At 47.0% G+C, this 17,595-nt stretch overlaps 1 protein-coding gene across 2 annotated transcripts in view; it reads left to right on the forward strand.

Annotated features, from left to right (window-relative positions):
* The window catches only part of LOC109880756 (acid-sensing ion channel 2), a 427,245-nt gene that overhangs the window by 260,490 nt on the left and 149,160 nt on the right, over positions 1–17,595 (forward strand). Inside the window, exon 1 of one of the 2 annotated variants that reach the window (XM_031827987.1) lies at positions 1,501–3,823. The exons of the other annotated variant lie outside the window; for it this stretch is intronic. Coding sequence (XP_031683847.1) covers positions 3,131–3,823 — 693 coding nt within the window. The 5' untranslated portion in view covers positions 1,501–3,130. Of the gene's footprint in view, positions 1–1,500; positions 3,824–17,595 lie in introns of those variants that run through there. 2 annotated transcript variants of the gene reach the window in all.

Raw genomic sequence — 17,595 nt, forward strand, 5'->3', positions numbered from 1 at the left:
CATGCAGGTGCAGCACTTTCTGTTGACCTATTATGATGATGCTTCTTCTTTTGTACTACACTCATGTCTCACTGTCTCATGCATTGTCTATTTGCCAGACTTTATTTGGAATTGTGTTTCCAGTACTATGACCCCTGCAGTTCTCTATCACTCCAACACTCTCCGAGTTACTTGGGCCCAGAGAGGGGAGAGGTCGGGTTAGTCTTATCTGTGAATCTGTCTGTAAACTATTCCTAAACCATGTGAGGGGATGGTGTGATTAATGGGGAACCAGTTAGGTGTCTCCACAATGTCTGTTTGCCAGTCACTTCTCTCTGTAAGCTTGTCCAGGGGGGGGGGTGTATTTGATATATGCCATTGGATGATGTCATGTTTTTGGTTCTAAGTGGTACCAAGAATGAGATAAGAGCTTTGGTTTAGGAGACCAAACTGAACGACTGGATACTCCTTTTTCTGGTAAAATGTTATTTGTATAATGTTCCTAAGATCTGTTATTCGTCATGTGAGCTTTGATGGGTTTGTCTTGGCTATAAATGATACCAAGGACTGTTTTGTAAGCACTCTCAAGGAATTCATTTATGACACTGAATTGATCTGAGAGTCACAGGGCTATGGTGAAGCTTATATAATTAAAAATTGACTTTATGATATAACTCTGACTTGTGTGTGGTTTGCTCTCTCATGATTTGGTAATACAGGAAATTTCCACGACAGGATGTAGTATCTACGCTACTGCTCATTTCGTTGTGTTGCACACAGTACATGTGTGTGGCGTCTTTGTGAATAAAAACGTCCACTATATGAACGTGTGTGGATGTAAATGGGAAGGATAGTGGTCCCCCATGTGATTTCACTGGAGAGCACAGCTGAGCCAATGCTGTTAGGAGACATGACAAGTCAAAGTTGTCATGAGAGTTAGTTGGTGACGACAAGCCATATGTACAGTGTTGGCTGCAAACCAAGCCTGAAGCTCTGCTAAGACTACCACAGAGCTTTTCAATGTTGCACTTAGGTGTTACTCTTGTTTGTCTTGTCATATTTCATTCAATCACATCCTTCCCTCCATCTGCCTAATGTCTTGCTATTTTCTTGATTTTGTCTACCCCCTACGTTGACAACATAATTAAAGATATTTTATGTTTCACAAACAGGCCGGAAATTAAACTAAAAACCCAGTCCTTTTCCCACATTCTGTAGGGCTGTTTTGTGTTTATTTGACAAAGGGAGACAGAGAATACAGAGAGAGAGAGAGAGAGAGAGAGAGAGAGAGAGAGAGAGAGAGAGAGAGAGAGAGAGAGGACTAGGTTGAAAGGGGGTATAGCAGCCAAAGCAATAATTCAGTATGATGCTGTTTGTCTCGGTCTCCCTCTCTGAGTGCACACACACTCTCCTGCTCTCCCATTCTGCTCCTGTTGTGTAAGTCGTGGCAGCAGCCGACAAACAGAGGGGGGGGGGGGAGAGAGAGAGATGGAGAGAGGAGAGAGAGAGACAGAGAGAGAGAGAGAGAGAGAGAGAGAGCCCTGGCGTTCTCAGACAGACACTCATCGCTCGCTCTCTCACTGGCTGGGTGGACAGAGCTGTGGCGCAGGAGGAGAGGAGCACAGAGAGGACACGCTGCCCGATGAGAGAGAGGGGACCAGAGGAACAGCCTGTCTGCACAGGAGGAAGAGAATACATAAAATAATAGGGCAATATCCAAAGGAGGGAAAGAGAGTGAGAGAGAGAGAGAGAGAGAGAGAGAGAGAGAGAGAGAGAGAGAGAGAATGCACACATCTACTTCATGGGAGGAGGAGGAGCCCGGTTGGGGGTGGAGCTGAGAAGGATTGACGGACATCAGCACAAGAGGAGGAGGAGCGTGAGGGCAAGTTAATGAATTTGATTTGGAGAGAAGTATTTTTAGAAAAGGAAGAAAACAAGAGGAGCGTTACGATTGGAAATGCCACAGTTCTGAGGGAGAGAAACAGAGAGTGAAAGAAAACTGGAACGATAGAATGAGCGAGAGAGAGAAACTAGGATCTGAGCGTGACTGAACAGATTTTCTGGTCAGGTTTCCCACAGGGAAACACAGTGTGTGTGCATGTGCTCCCCTCTCAGTGTGAATGAGTGTTTGCGTGCGTCTGGGACTAAGAAGCGTCTGCTCCTCGCACAAGACGGGCTCACCGTACATTATCACCCGCAGGACACAACACCCGCTCCCCCAGTCAAGAGAGGAGGAGAAGAGAAAGGACAATGGAGGGGGGAATAGGGAGGGAGTGAAAGAGTGACAGATGGGAAGGCTGGAAATCAAGAAGATAAAAGTGAGCTCACAAAAAAAGCCGGAGAAGAAATTAGTGAGGTAGACTCACAAAGGCAATTAGTGATGCGCGGCTGCTCGTTTTAGCGGTGTCATGTAAACAAGTCCAGCCTCTGGCCGTGGTGGTGTTGGAGGGTTAGCAGGTTGAACGAGGCTGAGCATCACTGATCGAAGCGGAGCGACGGCAAAGTCCCAAAAGACAGCAGCCTCGGTCGGCAGAGAGAGGAGCGCCGACAGAGCAGAGGGAACCGGCAGGACGAGCCGTTCTTTGACAGACGGCACCAGATAGAACCACAACAGACCCACTGCTCTCTTCTTTAACCTTCCGTTCTTTCATTTTGTCTGTTCTTCTCAGCTCATCTTGCCTCTCTCTCCTCTAGCACTCACTCCACCCACTCTCTTCTCCCTCCCTATCCTTTTCCCTCTCCCTCCCTCTCGCTCTCTAGCTCTCTCTCTCTCCCTCTGTCTCTTCCTCTCTTGCTCTGTGTTACACTAACTGGTGCGGATGCTGGAGTCGCTCATGTAGAAGCTGCATCGCTTGGTGCATATTTGCATGGCTGATTGTATTTTTTACTGCTGAGTTGGGTGAGTGGACTTTCAGGTCAAGGGAACCAGATGGACTGAGTGGGAGAAGCCCAACAAGTAGCTAAAGAGTAAAACAGGACACCAACAACAACAAACAGAAGACACTGTGACAGAGAGAGAGAGTTAGTATGTGTGTGTGTGAGTGAGGTTGTGTGTGAGGAGCTTGTACGGATTGTGTGTAACAGCAGAGTCAGATAAGCACAAATCCAGGTGTGGATTACATCAGTGGGGATATCGGTGCCCTGGAGCTCCATGTGGGGCCCAGCCCCTGAGGCCTGGCTGGGAGATGAAGCCTTTCTCTCGGCACTAGGAGCGGTGTGGGCAGCCATGGCTCTGGAGGGGCGATGTCTCCAGCGGGGATCCCCAGCCGTGGTGAGGAGAGGCCGCCGGCGCCTCCCTGCAAGGCCAGGCCTGTCCTCAATCACCTCCAACCTGCTGGCTGCGACAAGTCTGCATGGCCTCAGGCATGTGTGTGTGTCCGGTGGCTCCATAGGCCGTCGGGGCTTCTGGCTGCTGGCCCTGTGCACCTCATTGGGCCTGCTCCTGTCCTGGTCCTCCAACCGTCTGCTCCACTGGCTCTCTTTCCCCACCTACACACGGATCCACACAGAGTGGGCCAAGGAGATGGCCTTCCCCACAGTCACTATCTGCAACAACAACCCAATCCGCCTCTACAAGCTCACCAAAAGTGACCTGTACTTTGCTGGCCACTGGCTGGGCCTACTGCTGGCCAACCGGACGGTGAGACCCATGGTGCTGGATTTGCTGCAGGAGGACAGCCAGGCCTGGTTCAGCAAACTGTCTGACTTCAGGCTGTTCCTGCCCCCCAGAAACTTTGAGGGCAGCAACCTGGAGTTTATGGACCGGCTGAGCCACCAGCTAGAGGAAATGCTTCTCTCCTGCAAGTACCGAGGAGAACCATGCGGTCCCCAGAACTTCACCTCTGTAAGTCTCAGCATAGCTCCCTCTTAAATCACTTCTTCATTGACAGTTTAGCTCTGTGTGGTGGTTGAACCTCCCAGACTGTTCATCTGATTTCACCTGTTGTCTCTCCTCTTTTCATGGAGTTTCATCTCTTTCCTTGAAGTTCACAGTAGTTAACCGCAGGGTTTGGTACCCCAAAAAATGTCCAATCGTTTTGTTCTGAACAGAACCATTATTTGTTTTGTTCCATTCCACTGTTCCGACCTGCAAAAGTTCTGATTGGTTTCGAAACAAAAAAAAGTACCAGTTTATATCGTTCCTCTCGGTTCCTTTTTAAATGTCTGAAGTAATAGTTTTTTTATTACATTAGCTCAGCATTACATTTCTTTACCAGATCTTTGAGGATAAGGCAGCTTGCAATAGAGCGGGCAAGCTATATTTGTTTTAGCCTAGGCAGCCAATGGTAGAGTTCTCATTGGGGCTGAACATTTTAGCCTGGTCCGACCCAAGCCCGATGAGCTGAAGCCCTAGCCCAGGCCTAGTCCGACATCCCATAAATGTAATGAGCCCGAAACCTAAACGATGCCTGATTTCTAGAAAATGGACGGACCTTTCCCTAGACCATATTGCTCTTTTGTTCAAGTTAACGAGTAGACTATTCATTTACACTGGTTTTCACAACAACGTGAGATGTTGTTGGAAGCGAGCAGAGTGAGGAGAGAGTGAAAAGCCCTAGCCTTGTCTAAGAGAAGTGATGAGAGGGGAAAACCCAACTTGAATATAATCAACAACTGTTGTATGTGGATCTCAGGGTTTTACAGTAAGACATCCATACGGTTGTATGTAGATCTCAGGGTTTATACAGTAAGACATCCATACTGTTGTATGTGGATCTCGGGGTTTATACAGTAAGACATCCATACTGTTGTATGTGGATCTCAGGGTTTATACAGTAAGACATCCATACTGTTGTATGTGGATCTCAGGGTTTATACAGTAAGACATCCATACTGTTGTATGTGGATCTCAGGGTTTATACAGTAAGACATCCATACTGTTGTATGTGGATCTCAGGATTTATACAGTAAGACATCCATACTGTTGTATGTGGATCTCAGGATTTATACAGTAAGACATCCATACTGTATATATCTTCAGAAATTAGACAAATGCTTATTCTGTTGCCTGTTTTGAAGTGTGTGTTTGATTCCGTGAGCTAATTGTTTTCGTTAGATCAGATTATCTGTGATTTCTTATCATTTATTCAACATTGTTTACACTGTTCCAAACGGTCAGAAAACAAATATTTGAATAATAGCCTACCTTTACACACATGGGTCACACGGAGCTCAATCCTCTCCTCCTTCTTGATCTCTTTCTTCTTTTTGTTGTTGTTATTATTATCAGAATGATAAAAGTATGTGTTAAAGGAATTAAATTACTCTATGTTTTAATACCCAATTAAAATTAAACACTCTGTCAATTCATAAGGATTTGTAAGACCCTTATTCTATAATAATGGACAGAGCCCAGTCTTAAAGTCAATCAGCAGAATTTATTCACGAGAGTACTGAACATGATACAGGTTACCACAGGTTATAAACTGAAAATGACGTTATTAGTTCCAGTACCAACCCGTCTCTTCTCCCACCCTGGTACAAAGGCACCCCACCTTGTCTCCCTACCAATTTAATATAATTTATGGCTGAGCCAAGGTTTTCCGGTGTAGATAAGCATTCTAGCCAGTCTGAAGATTTAGTTAATTCATTTCTACCCAGGAACAGACCGTCATTGTTCTAATCCTTAATTCATTCACAAACATTATATTCAGTACTAAGATTAAGAAAGAAAATTCATACATATACAGTAACATAATAGTATTCTGATTAGTACATATACAGTAACATAATAGTATTCTGATTAGTACATCCTGATTGAAATGCATACATAATTAGTCATCATTGATAAAAATTCCCTTAACAGTATGTAAGCTAATATCATCAACAGTAGGCTTAGTTTTAAAATGAAATAAAAAGGCAGCCTTAAATAATTAAACATATAAACCTCAACATGTCAGTAACTGTGTTTAATCTTTGTAGGCAGAAAAATACATTTCTTCCTTAGAACAGACTCTCGAATACTTTCTTATTTGTTAGGTGTTGTTTACACTGTTCCAGTGTAAACAACACCTCATTTCAATATTCAAGACTCCATGTCTAACACCTGTTTGGCAGTGGCACACAGCGCTCGGCTTACCCACCTTCTTCGGGTTCTTCTTAGGATTATTATTATTATTATGCAGTAATATAGTATCCCATATAAGTACGAGTCAGTCAGTCATGACTTTAAATACAATCAATCTTTTTATGTAGAAAATAAAAGAATGAAACAAATGAAATGTTCTGCCTATTAGGCCATGGCCTAGGCATTAAGGAAACAGAACAGAACACAACAAAATAACACATCAATTAAACAACACTGGAGCCATGGAGTCTTGAAAATTGAAATAATAAATACATGTTCTGGATATTATAAACCAGCCTATGTCCTAATGGGTGCATGCATGTGTCACGTGAACAGAGCATGGCAGGGAAGGCACATTTAGCAAATAGGGAATATTTTTGCATTCTCAACCAATTAGGTAGCATAACTTTTCAGTCAGAGAAACAACAAGTAAGAAACTAGTGAATTACTGTAGTTAGATTGCAGCTTCAGCACCTCGGACAGTGCAATACACATGGCAGCCTGTGGCTGCTTCTGCAGCTGACAGGGAGGAGAGAGAGACAAGAGTTCAGGCTGAAATTGAGAACTCTAGTGCATGGGCGCTATCAGCTGACTAAGCTATAGTTTTTTACATGTGCCATGGACAGATAAGTGTAGGGTGCAAGATGCGACTGAAATTTTGTAGGTGGGGGGAGAGTGAGAGAGGGTGGAGGAAGAGGCTTGGCTTGAAGTGCTGGGCAATAGTCTGAATTAGGCCCACAGAATTATACCTACGGAGGAGCGGCTTCTATGGAGGAACTTTGAATGTCTTTGAACTTACGAGAGTTGTCTTAAAGTTGAACCAGAGCTAGCTAGCTAACTGACAAGCTTGTGTGTATAGAGAAACACCAGAATAAAAAAAAACACATCTTAGCTTTTTGTAGTTATTTAATCCAATGTGAAATGTGATATCTATAGTATCCGTAACTAGCATTGAAGAAGTGAATCCATTCTTCTCTAATTAAATATCTCTCCCTAATTTCTGAATGCTTGTAGCGTCAGTAGGGTACATCAGCCTAAGCTTTGAATGGGGAAGGGCATATTGCCTACACACACATACACTGGCAAAGATTTTCAGCTGGCAGGCAGACACTGGAATATACGTTTCTGAGTGACAGAGTGAGGGCTTTGCATAGGCGCCTTTCTGCCCGGAACATAAACTATGTTAATATTATTTTTATTTCACCTTTATTTAACCAGGTAAGGTAGTTGAGAACAAGTTATCATTTACAACTGCGACCTGGCCAAGATAAAGCAAAGCAGTGCGACACAAACAACACACAGGGTTACACATGGATTAAACAAACATACAGTCAATAATACAATAGAAAATGTCTATATACAGTGTGTGCAAATAAGGTAGGATAAGGGAGGTAAAGGCAATGAATAGGCCATAGTGGCTAAATAATTACAATATAGCAATTAAACACTGAAGTGATAAATGTGCAGAAGATGAGTGTGCAAGTAGAGATTCTGGGGTAGAAAGGAGCAAAATAAATGACATAAATAACAGTATGGGGATTAGGTAGTTGGGTGGGCTATTTACGGATGGGCTATGTACAGGTGCAGTGATATGTGAGCTGCTCTGACAGCTGGTGCTTAAAGCTAGTGAGGGAGATATGAGTCTCCAGCTTCAGTGATTTTTGCAGTTCGTTCCAGTCATTGGCAGCAGAGAACTGGAAGGAACGGCGGCTAAAGGAGGAATTGGCTTTGGGGGTGACCAGTGAGATCGCGTGCTACGGGTGGGTGCTGCTATAGTGACCAGTGAGCTGAGATAAGGTGGGGCTTTACCTATCAAAGACTTATTGATGACCTGAAGCTAGTGGGTTTGGCGACGAATATGAAGCGAGGGCCAGCCAACGAGAGCATACAGGTTGCAGTGGTGGGTTGTATATCGTGCTTTGGTGACAAAACGGATGACGCTGTGATAGACTGCATCCAATTTGCTGAGTAGAGTGTTGGAGGCTTTTTTGTAAATGACATCGCCAAAGTCAAGGATCGGTAGAATAGTCAGTTTTACGAGGGTATGTTTGGCAGCATGAGTGAAGGATGCTTTGTTGCGAAATAGAAAGCCGATTCTAGATTTAATTTTGGATTGGAGATGCTTAATGTGATGTAATGTAATTAATGTAATTAACCGGTTCCCATGCTTTTAAAATAACGCTTCTGTTCCGGAACAGTATAGATCCCTTCTTTCCCGGTTCTGATTCTGTTCCTCAATAAAAAAATAATTTAAAAAACATAATAATAATCTGGTTTTAGGTTCAGGGAAGTTTTCGGTTCTATTCCCTGAACCGGTTCCAACTCCTGGTTCACAGTCACACCCTTTTACCTGTTTTTTTGTCCTTAAACGCTGTCATGGAACTCTAGAACCAAGGTAGGCTATTATTATTTATCTATATTTATTTTCATCCCTGTCTTTTGAGCTTTTGAATTCATCCATCTGGACTAGTTGTACTTAGTATTTGCTTTGTTTAGTATTTACTAACTGTCGAGGAAAAACTCATTCCAAGGATCAGGCAGAGCTCATTTTACAGTTCATAAGAGTTTTATTCAAGCAATTTCCAGGAAGTTCCCTCTCAGGATAAAGCCAGAGAGTAACTTCATTATTTACAAATCACAGTCGTTACGTACTTTATCTACACAAAGAGCTGTTTACCCCTCCTAGAGGGAGGTAAGCTTACAATATAGATAAGGGGTAATTATCTCTACTCCCTTAAAGCATTAAAACAAATAAAAGCAGGTTCTAACCTGTTCTCGCAGACTATGTGTCAAAGATAGGCGAGTGATAAGATCTTTAGAACCTACAAAGACAGAACAATAATCAGACTGTTTAGGCATGTAGGGCCCCAGAGATAAGGGCCAATAACAAATCTCTCCTTTGTGGGGTATATGAAGAGGTTACTGGACAGCAGAGACAATTCCCAGTGAAAAACACTATTCAGCTCAAGCATTTTTATAGAATTTAGATTGTAACAAAACCATTTTCATACTGTTGAGGAAATCAGTCAATTGAAATGAATTCATTAGGCCCTAATCTATGGATTTCACATGGGTGGGCCAGGGAAGGCATAGGCCCACCCACTGGGGAGCCAGGCCCAGCCAATCAGAATCAGATTTTCCCAACAAAGGGGCTTTATTACAGACAGACTCCTCAGTTTCATCAGCTGTTGGGGCGGCTGGTCTCAGACGATCCCGCAGGTGAAAAAGCTGGATGTGAAGGTCCTGGGCTGGCGTGGTTACACGTGGTCTGCGGTTGTGAGGCCGGTTGGACGATCTGCCAAATTCTATAAAACGATGTTGGAGGTGGCTTATGGTAGAGACATTAACATTAAATTACCTGGCAACAGCTCTGATGGACATTCCTACAGTCAGCATGTCAATTGCACACTCCCTCAAAACTTGAGACATCTGTGGAATTGTGTTGTGTGACAAAACTGCACATCTTAGAGTGGCCTTTTATTTTCCCCAGCACAAGGTGCACCTGTGTAATGATCATGCTGTTTATTCAGCTTCTTGCCACACCTGTCAGGTGGATGGATTATCTTGGCAAAGGATAAATGCAAAGGATAAATGCTTAACAGGGATGTAAACAAATTTGTGCACAATATTTGAGAGAAATTATTTTTTTGTACATTCTGGGATCTTTTATTTCAGCTCATGAAAAATGGGACCAACACTTTACATGTTGCATTTATATTTTTGTTCAGTATAGTATTTGCTCTCTTTATTGTAGTTTATTCCGTGCTCGTTAGGGCCTGTTCATGGTTCTGTTGATTAGATTTGGGCATTACTGTTGAGCCATGTGGTGGCCTTGGCCTGGGAGCCATTTCATATCACAAGGTACAGTCTCTATTGCCAGCCCCATGAGAACTGTACTGCCTGATCTCTCTCCGTCTCTGTCGCTCTCTCTCTCTCTGTCTCTGTCTCTCTGTCTCTGTCTCTCTCTCTCTCTCTCTCTCTCTCCCTCTCTCTCTCTCTCTCTCCGTGTGTGTCGGCTTCTCATGGTGCTGTTACAGTGACAGATGTTTTCTCTGAGGTGACATAAATACTCAAACACTCTTTGAAATGTTATTTTTGCATTTCATTTTTCTCTTCTTATCTCCCTCCATTGGCCCTAGAGCCTGTAAAACTCACTGGAGAACAGAAAGGGTGTCAAATGAAGGTGATGCGTGCAGTACTGTGTTTGTGAAGACAGAGTGTATGTGCCCATGTGTTTATGTGGGACTACTGCCACAGTCCTCACTGATGTGTCAATCATTATAGCACAAGTTGTAGGCTCTCAGCCACTCTCACTTCACTTTACATGTTGAGCAGCTGTGCATTAAAACCCACTGACAGAGCAATATTAACCTCCACCCCTTCAATAAATACAGTTGAATGAGTGCAAAGCAGTGGTCTCACTCTTCATGCTCCTTCATGGCCCCATTGAGATGGTCAGCCTTGTGTCCATGGCTTCATAGAAATGGATGACTTTCATTAAGTTTAAACACAGCGTCCAATCAGCACTAGCTTTGTAATGATCCTGCTATCAGTCCTCTGTATCGGCGGCCTCCCTGTCCGGAACAGGACGAGGAGCAGAGCAGCACGCCGTCAAACAATGTGCTACTTAATCAGAAACATGCCCTCAGGCCAAGTCCCTGTAATAATGTTTCAAACCAATCTCAGTCATCTGGAGTGAGGTGCTCATCCTGATTGCAACACAGACATCAATTTATTTAGGATTCTCACCATGGTGGCTCCTGAAGTTTTGTGGCTGAGCAATCTATACAGGGTATAGACAGGGTGGTGGACAGGGTGTGGACAGGGTATAGACAGCATATACAGACAGGGTGTAGACAGGGTGCAGACAGGGTATAGACAGGGTATAGACAGGGTATAGACAGGATGTAGACAGGGTGCAGACAGGGTATAGACAACATATACAGACAGGGTGTAGACATGATGCAGACAGGGTGCAGACAGGGTGTAGACAGGGTGTAGACAGGGTACATACAGGGTGTAGACAGGGTATAGACATGATGCAGACAGGGTGCAGACAGGGTGCAGACAGGGTGCAGACAGGGTGTAGACAGGGTATAGACAGGGTATAGACAGGGTGCAGACAGGGTGTAGACAGGGTGCAGACAGGGTATAGACAAAATATACAGACAGGGTGTAGACAGGGTGCAGACTGGGTGTAGACAGGGTGTAGACATGATGCAGACAGGGTGCAGACAGGGTGTAGACAGGGTGTAGACATGATGCAGACAGGGTGCAGACAGGGTGTAGACAGGGTGTAGACATGATGCAGACAGGGTGCAGACAGGGTGTAGACAGGGTGTAGACATGATGCAGACAGGGTGCAGACAGGGTGCAGACAGGGTATAGACAACATATACAGACAGGGTGCAGACAGGGTGCAGACAGGGTGCAGACAGGGTGCAGACAGGGTGTAGACATGATGCAGACAGGGTGCAGACAGGGTGTAGACACGGTGTAGACATGATGCAGACAGGGTGCAGACAGGGTGTAGACAGGGTACATACAGGGTGTAGACAGGGTATAGACATGATGCAGACAGGGTGCAGACAGGGTGCAGACAGGGTATAGACAAAATATACAGACAGGGTGTAGACAGGGTGCAGACAGGGTGTAGACAGGGTGTAGACATGATGCAGACAGGGTGCATACAGGGTGTAGACAGGGTGCAGACAGGGTGTAGACAGGGTATAGACAGCATATACAGACAGGGTGTAGACAGGGTGCAGACAGGGTGTAGACAGGGTGTAGACAGGGTGCAGACAGGATGTAGACAGGGTGCAGACAGGGTATAGACAGCATATACAGACAGGGTGTAGACAGGGTGCAGACAGGGTATAGAAAACATATACAGACAGGGTGTAGACAGGGTATAGAAAACATATACAGACAGGGTGCAGAAAGGGTGTAGACATGATGCAGACAGGGTGCAGACAGGGTGTAGACAGGGTGTAGACCGGGTACATACAGGGTGCAGACAGGGTGTAGACATGATGCAGACAGGATGCAGACAGGGTGTAGACAGGGTATAGACAGCATATACAGAGAGGGTGCAGACAGGGTGTAGACAGGGTATAGACAGCATATACAGACAGGGTGCAGACAGGGTGTAGACAGGGTATAGACAGCATATACAGACAGGGTGCAGACAGGGTGTAGACAGGGTGCAGACAGGGTGTAGACAGGGTGCAGACAGGGTGTAGACAGGGTGCAGACAGGGTGCAGACAGGGTGTAGACATGATGCAGACAGGGTGCAGACAGGGTGTAGACACGGTGTAGACATGATGCAGACAGGGTGCAGACAGGGTGTAGACAGGGTACATACAGGGTGTAGACAGGGTATAGACATGATGCAGACAGGGTGCAGACAGGGTGCAGACAGGGTGCAGACAGGGTATAGACAAAATATACAGACAGGGTGTAGACAGGGTGCAGACAGGGTGTAGACAGGGTGTAGACATGATGCAGACAGGGTGCATACAGGGTGTAGACAGGGTGTAGACAGGGTGCAGACAGGGTGTAGACAGGGTATAGACAGCATATACAGACAGGGTGCAGACAGGGTGTAGACAGGGTGCAGACAGGGTGTAGACAGGGTGCAGACAGGATGTAGACAGGGTGCAGACAGGGTATAGACAGCATATACAGACAGGGTGTAGACAGGGTGTAGACAGGGTGCAGACAGGGTGTAGACAGGGTATAGACAGCATATACAGACAGGGTGCAGACAGGGTGTAGACAGGGTGCAGACAGGGTGTAGACAGGGTGCAGACAGGGTGTAGACAGGGTGTAGACATGATGCAGACAGGGTGCAGACATGATGCAGACAGGGTGCAGACAGGGTGCAGACAGGGTGTAGACATGATGCAGACAGGGTGCAGACAGGGTGTAGATAGGGTGTAGACATGATGCAGACAGGGTGCAGACAGGGTGTAGACAGGGTGTAGACATGATGCAGACAGAGTGCAGACAGGGTGTAGACAGGGTGTAGACATGATGCAGACAGGGTGCAGACAGGGGGCAGACAGGGTATAGACAACATATACAGACAGGGTGCAGACAGGGTGCAGACAGGGTGTAGACATGATGCAGACAGGGTGCAGACAGGGTGTAGACAGGGTGTAGACATGATGCAGACAGGTTGTAGACAGGGTGTAGACAGGGTACATACAGGGTGTAGACAGGGTATAGACATGATGCAGACAGGGTGCAGACAGGGTGCAGACAGGGTGCAGACAGGGTGTAGACAGGGTATAGACAGGGTATAGACAGGGTGGAGACAGGGTGTAGACAGGGTGCAGACAGGGTATAGACAAAATATACAGACAGGGTGTAGACAGGGTGCAGACAGGGTGTAGACAGGGTGTAGACATGATGCATACAGGGTGTAGACAGGGTGTAGACAGGGTGCAGACAGGGTGTAGACAGGGTATAGACAGCATATACAGACAGGGTGCAGACAGGGTGTAGACAGGGTGTAGACAGGGTGCAGACAGGGTGTAGAAGGGTGCAGACAGGGTATAGACAGCATATACAGACAGGGTGTAGACAGGGTGTAGACAGGGTATAGACAACATATACAGACAGGGTGTAGACAGGGTGCAGACAGGATGTAGACATGATGCAGACAGGGTGCAGACAGGGTGTAGACAGGGTGTAGACATGATGCAGACAGGTTGTAGACAGGGTGTAGACAGGGTACATACAGGGTGTAGACAGGGTATAGACATGATGCAGACAGGGTGCAGACAGGGTGCAGACAGGGTGCAGACAGGGTGTAGACAGGGTATAGACGGGGTATAGACAGGGTGGAGACAGGGTGTAGACAGGGTGCAGACAGGGTATAGACAAAATATACAGACAGGGTGTAGACAGGGTGCAGACAGGGTGTAGACAGGGTGTAGACATGATGCATACAGGGTGTAGACAGGGTGTAGACAGGGTGCAGACAGGGTGTAGACAGGGTATAGACAGCATATACAGACAGGGTGCAGACAGGGTGTAGACAGGGTGTAGACAGGGTGCAGACAGGGTGTAGAAGGGTGCAGACAGGGTATAGACAGCATATACAGACAGGGTGTAGACAGGGTGTAGACAGGGTATAGACAACATATACAGACAGGGTGTAGACAGGGTGCAGACAGGATGTAGACATGATGCAGACAGGGTGCAGACAGGGTGTAGACAGGGTGTAGACATGATGCAGACAGGGTGCAGACAGGGTGTAGACAGGGTGCAGACAGGATGCAGACAGGGTGTAGACAGGGTATAGACAGCATATACAGAGAGGGTGCAGACAGGGTGTAGACAGGGTATAGACAGCATATACAGACAGGGTGCAGACAAGGTGTAGACAGGGTATAGACAGCATATACAGACAGGGTGTAGACAGGGTGTAGACAGGGTGCAGACAGGGTGTAGACAGGGTATAGACAGCATATACAGACAGGGTGCAGACAGGGTGTAGACAGGGTGCAGACAGGGTGTAGACAGGGTGCAGACAGGATGTAGACAGGGTGCAGACAGGGTATAGACAGCATATACAGACAGGGTGTAGACAGGGTGTAGACAGGGTGCAGACAGGGTGTAGACAGGGTATAGACAGCATATACAGACAGGGTGCAGACAGGGTGTAGACAGGGTGCAGACAGGGTGTAGACAGGGTGCAGACAGGGTGTAGACAGGGTGTAGACATGATGCAGACAGGGTGCAGACATGATGCAGACAGGGTGCAGACAGGGTGCAGACAGGGTGCAGACAGGGTGTAGACATGATGCAGACAGGGTGCAGACAGGGTGTAGATAGGGTGTAGACATGATGCAGACAGGGTGCAGACAGGGTGTAGACAGGGTGTAGACATGATGCAGACAGAGTGCAGACAGGGTGTAGACAGGGTGTAGACATGATGCAGACAGGGTGCAGACAGGGGGCAGACAGGGTATAGACAACATATACAGACAGGGTGCAGACAGGGTGCAGACAGGGTGTAGACATGATGCAGACAGGGTGCAGACAGGGTGTAGACAGGGTGTAGACATGATGCAGACAGGTTGTAGACAGGGTGTAGACAGGGTACATACAGGGTGTAGACAGGGTATAGACATGATGCAGACAGGGTGCAGACAGGGTGCAGACAGGGTGCAGACAGGGTGTAGACAGGGTATAGACAGGGTATAGACAGGGTGGAGACAGGGTGTAGACAGGGTGCAGACAGGGTATAGACAAAATATACAGACAGGGTGTAGACAGGGTGCAGACAGGGTGTAGACAGGGTGTAGACATGATGCATACAGGGTGTAGACAGGGTGCAGACAGGGTGTAGACAGGGTATAGACAGCATATACAGACAGGGTGCAGACAGGGTGTAGACAGGGTGTAGACAGGGTGCAGACAGGGTGTAGAAGGGTGCAGACAGGGTATAGACAGCATATACAGACAGGGTGTAGACAGGGTGTAGACAGGGTATAGACAACATATACAGACAGGGTGTAGACAGGGTGCAGACAGGATGTAGACATGATGCAGACAGGGTGCAGACAGGGTGTAGACAGGGTGTAGACATGATGCAGACAGGGTGCAGACAGGGTGTAGACAGGGTGTAGACAGGGTGCAGACAGGATGCAGACAGGGTGTAGACAGGGTATAGACAGCATATACAGAGAGGGTGCAGGCAGGGTGTAGACAGGGTATAGACAGCATATACAGACAGGGTGCAGACAAGGTGTAGACAGGGTATAGACAGCATATACAGACAGGGTGTAGACAGGGTGCAGACAGGGTGTAGACAGGGTGCAGACCGGGTATAGACAAAATATACAGACAGGGTGTAGACAGCATATACAGAGAGGGTGCAGACAGGGTGTAGACAGGGTATAGACAGCATATACAGACAGGGTGCAGACAAGGTGTAGACAGGGTATAGACAGGGTATAGACAGGGTGGAGACAGGGTGTAGACAGGGTGCAGACAGGGTATAGACAAAATATACAGACAGGGTGTAGACAGGGTGCAGACAGGGTGTAGACAGGGTGTAGACATGATGCATACAGGGTGTAGACAGGGTGCAGACAGGGTGTAGACAGGGTATAGACAGCATATACAGACAGGGTGCAGACAGGGTGTAGACAGGGTGTAGACAGGGTGCAGACAGGGTGTAGAAGGGTGCAGACAGGGTATAGACAGCATATACAGACAGGGTGTAGACAGGGTGTAGACAGGGTATAGACAACATATACAGACAGGGTGTAGACAGGGTGCAGACAGGATGTAGACATGATGCAGACAGGGTGCAGACAGGGTGTAGACAGGGTGTAGACATGATGCAGACAGGGTGCAGACAGGGTGTAGACAGGGTGTAGACAGGGTGCAGACAGGATGCAGACAGGGTGTAGACAGGGTATAGACAGCATATACAGAGAGGGTGCAGACAGGGTGTAGACAGGGTATAGACAGCATATACAGACAGGGTGCAGACAAGGTGTAGACAGGGTATAGACAGCATATACAGACAGGGTGTAGACAGGGTGCAGACAGGGTGTAGACAGGGTGCAGACCGGGTGCAGACAGGGTATAGACAGAGTATAGACAGCATATACAGACAGGGTATAGACAGGTTGTAGACAGGGTGGTGAACAGGGTGTGGACAGGGTGCAGACATGGTGTAGACAGGGTGGTGGACAGGGTGTGGACAGGGTGCAGACATGGTGTAGACAGGGTGCAGACAGGGTGTAGACAGGGTGCAGACAGGGTGAATACAGGGTATAGACAGCATATACAGACAGGGTGCAGACAGAGTGTAGACAGGGTGTAGACAGGGTGTAGACAGGGTGCAGACAGGGTGTAGACAGGGTGCAGACAGGATATAGACAGTATATACAGACAGGGTGCAGACAGGGTGCAGACAGGGTATAGACAGTATATACAGACAGGGTGTAGACAGGGTGTAGACACCATATACAGACAGGGTGTAGACAGGGTGCAGACAGGGTGTAGACAGGTTGCAGACCGGGTGCAGACAGGGTATAGACAGGGTGGTGGACAGGGTGCAGACAGGGTATAGACAGGGTATAGACAGAGTATAGACAGCATATACAGACAGGGTGTAGACAGGTTGTAGACAGGGTGGTGGACAGGGTGTGGACAGGGTGCAGGCAGGGTATAGACAGGGTATAGACAGAGTATAGACAGCATATACAGACAGGGTGTAGACAGGTTGTAGACAGGGTGGTGGACAGGGTGCAGACAGGGTATAGACAGGGTATAGACAGAGTATAGACAGCATATACAGACAGGGTGTAGACAGGTTGTAGACAGGGTGGTGGACAGGGTGTGGACAGGGTGCAGACAGGGTGTAGACAGGTTGTAGACAGGGTGGTGGACAGGGTGTGGACAGGGTGCAGACAGGGTGTAGACAGGGTGTAGACAGGGTGCAGACAGGGTATAGACAGAGTATAGACAGCATATACAGACAGGGTGTAGACATGGTATAGACAGGGTATAGACAGGGTGT

The sequence above is a fragment of the Oncorhynchus kisutch genome, linkage group LG6 (assembly GCF_002021735.2).
Source record: "Oncorhynchus kisutch isolate 150728-3 linkage group LG6, Okis_V2, whole genome shotgun sequence".
NCBI lineage: Eukaryota > Metazoa > Chordata > Actinopteri > Salmoniformes > Salmonidae > Oncorhynchus > Oncorhynchus kisutch.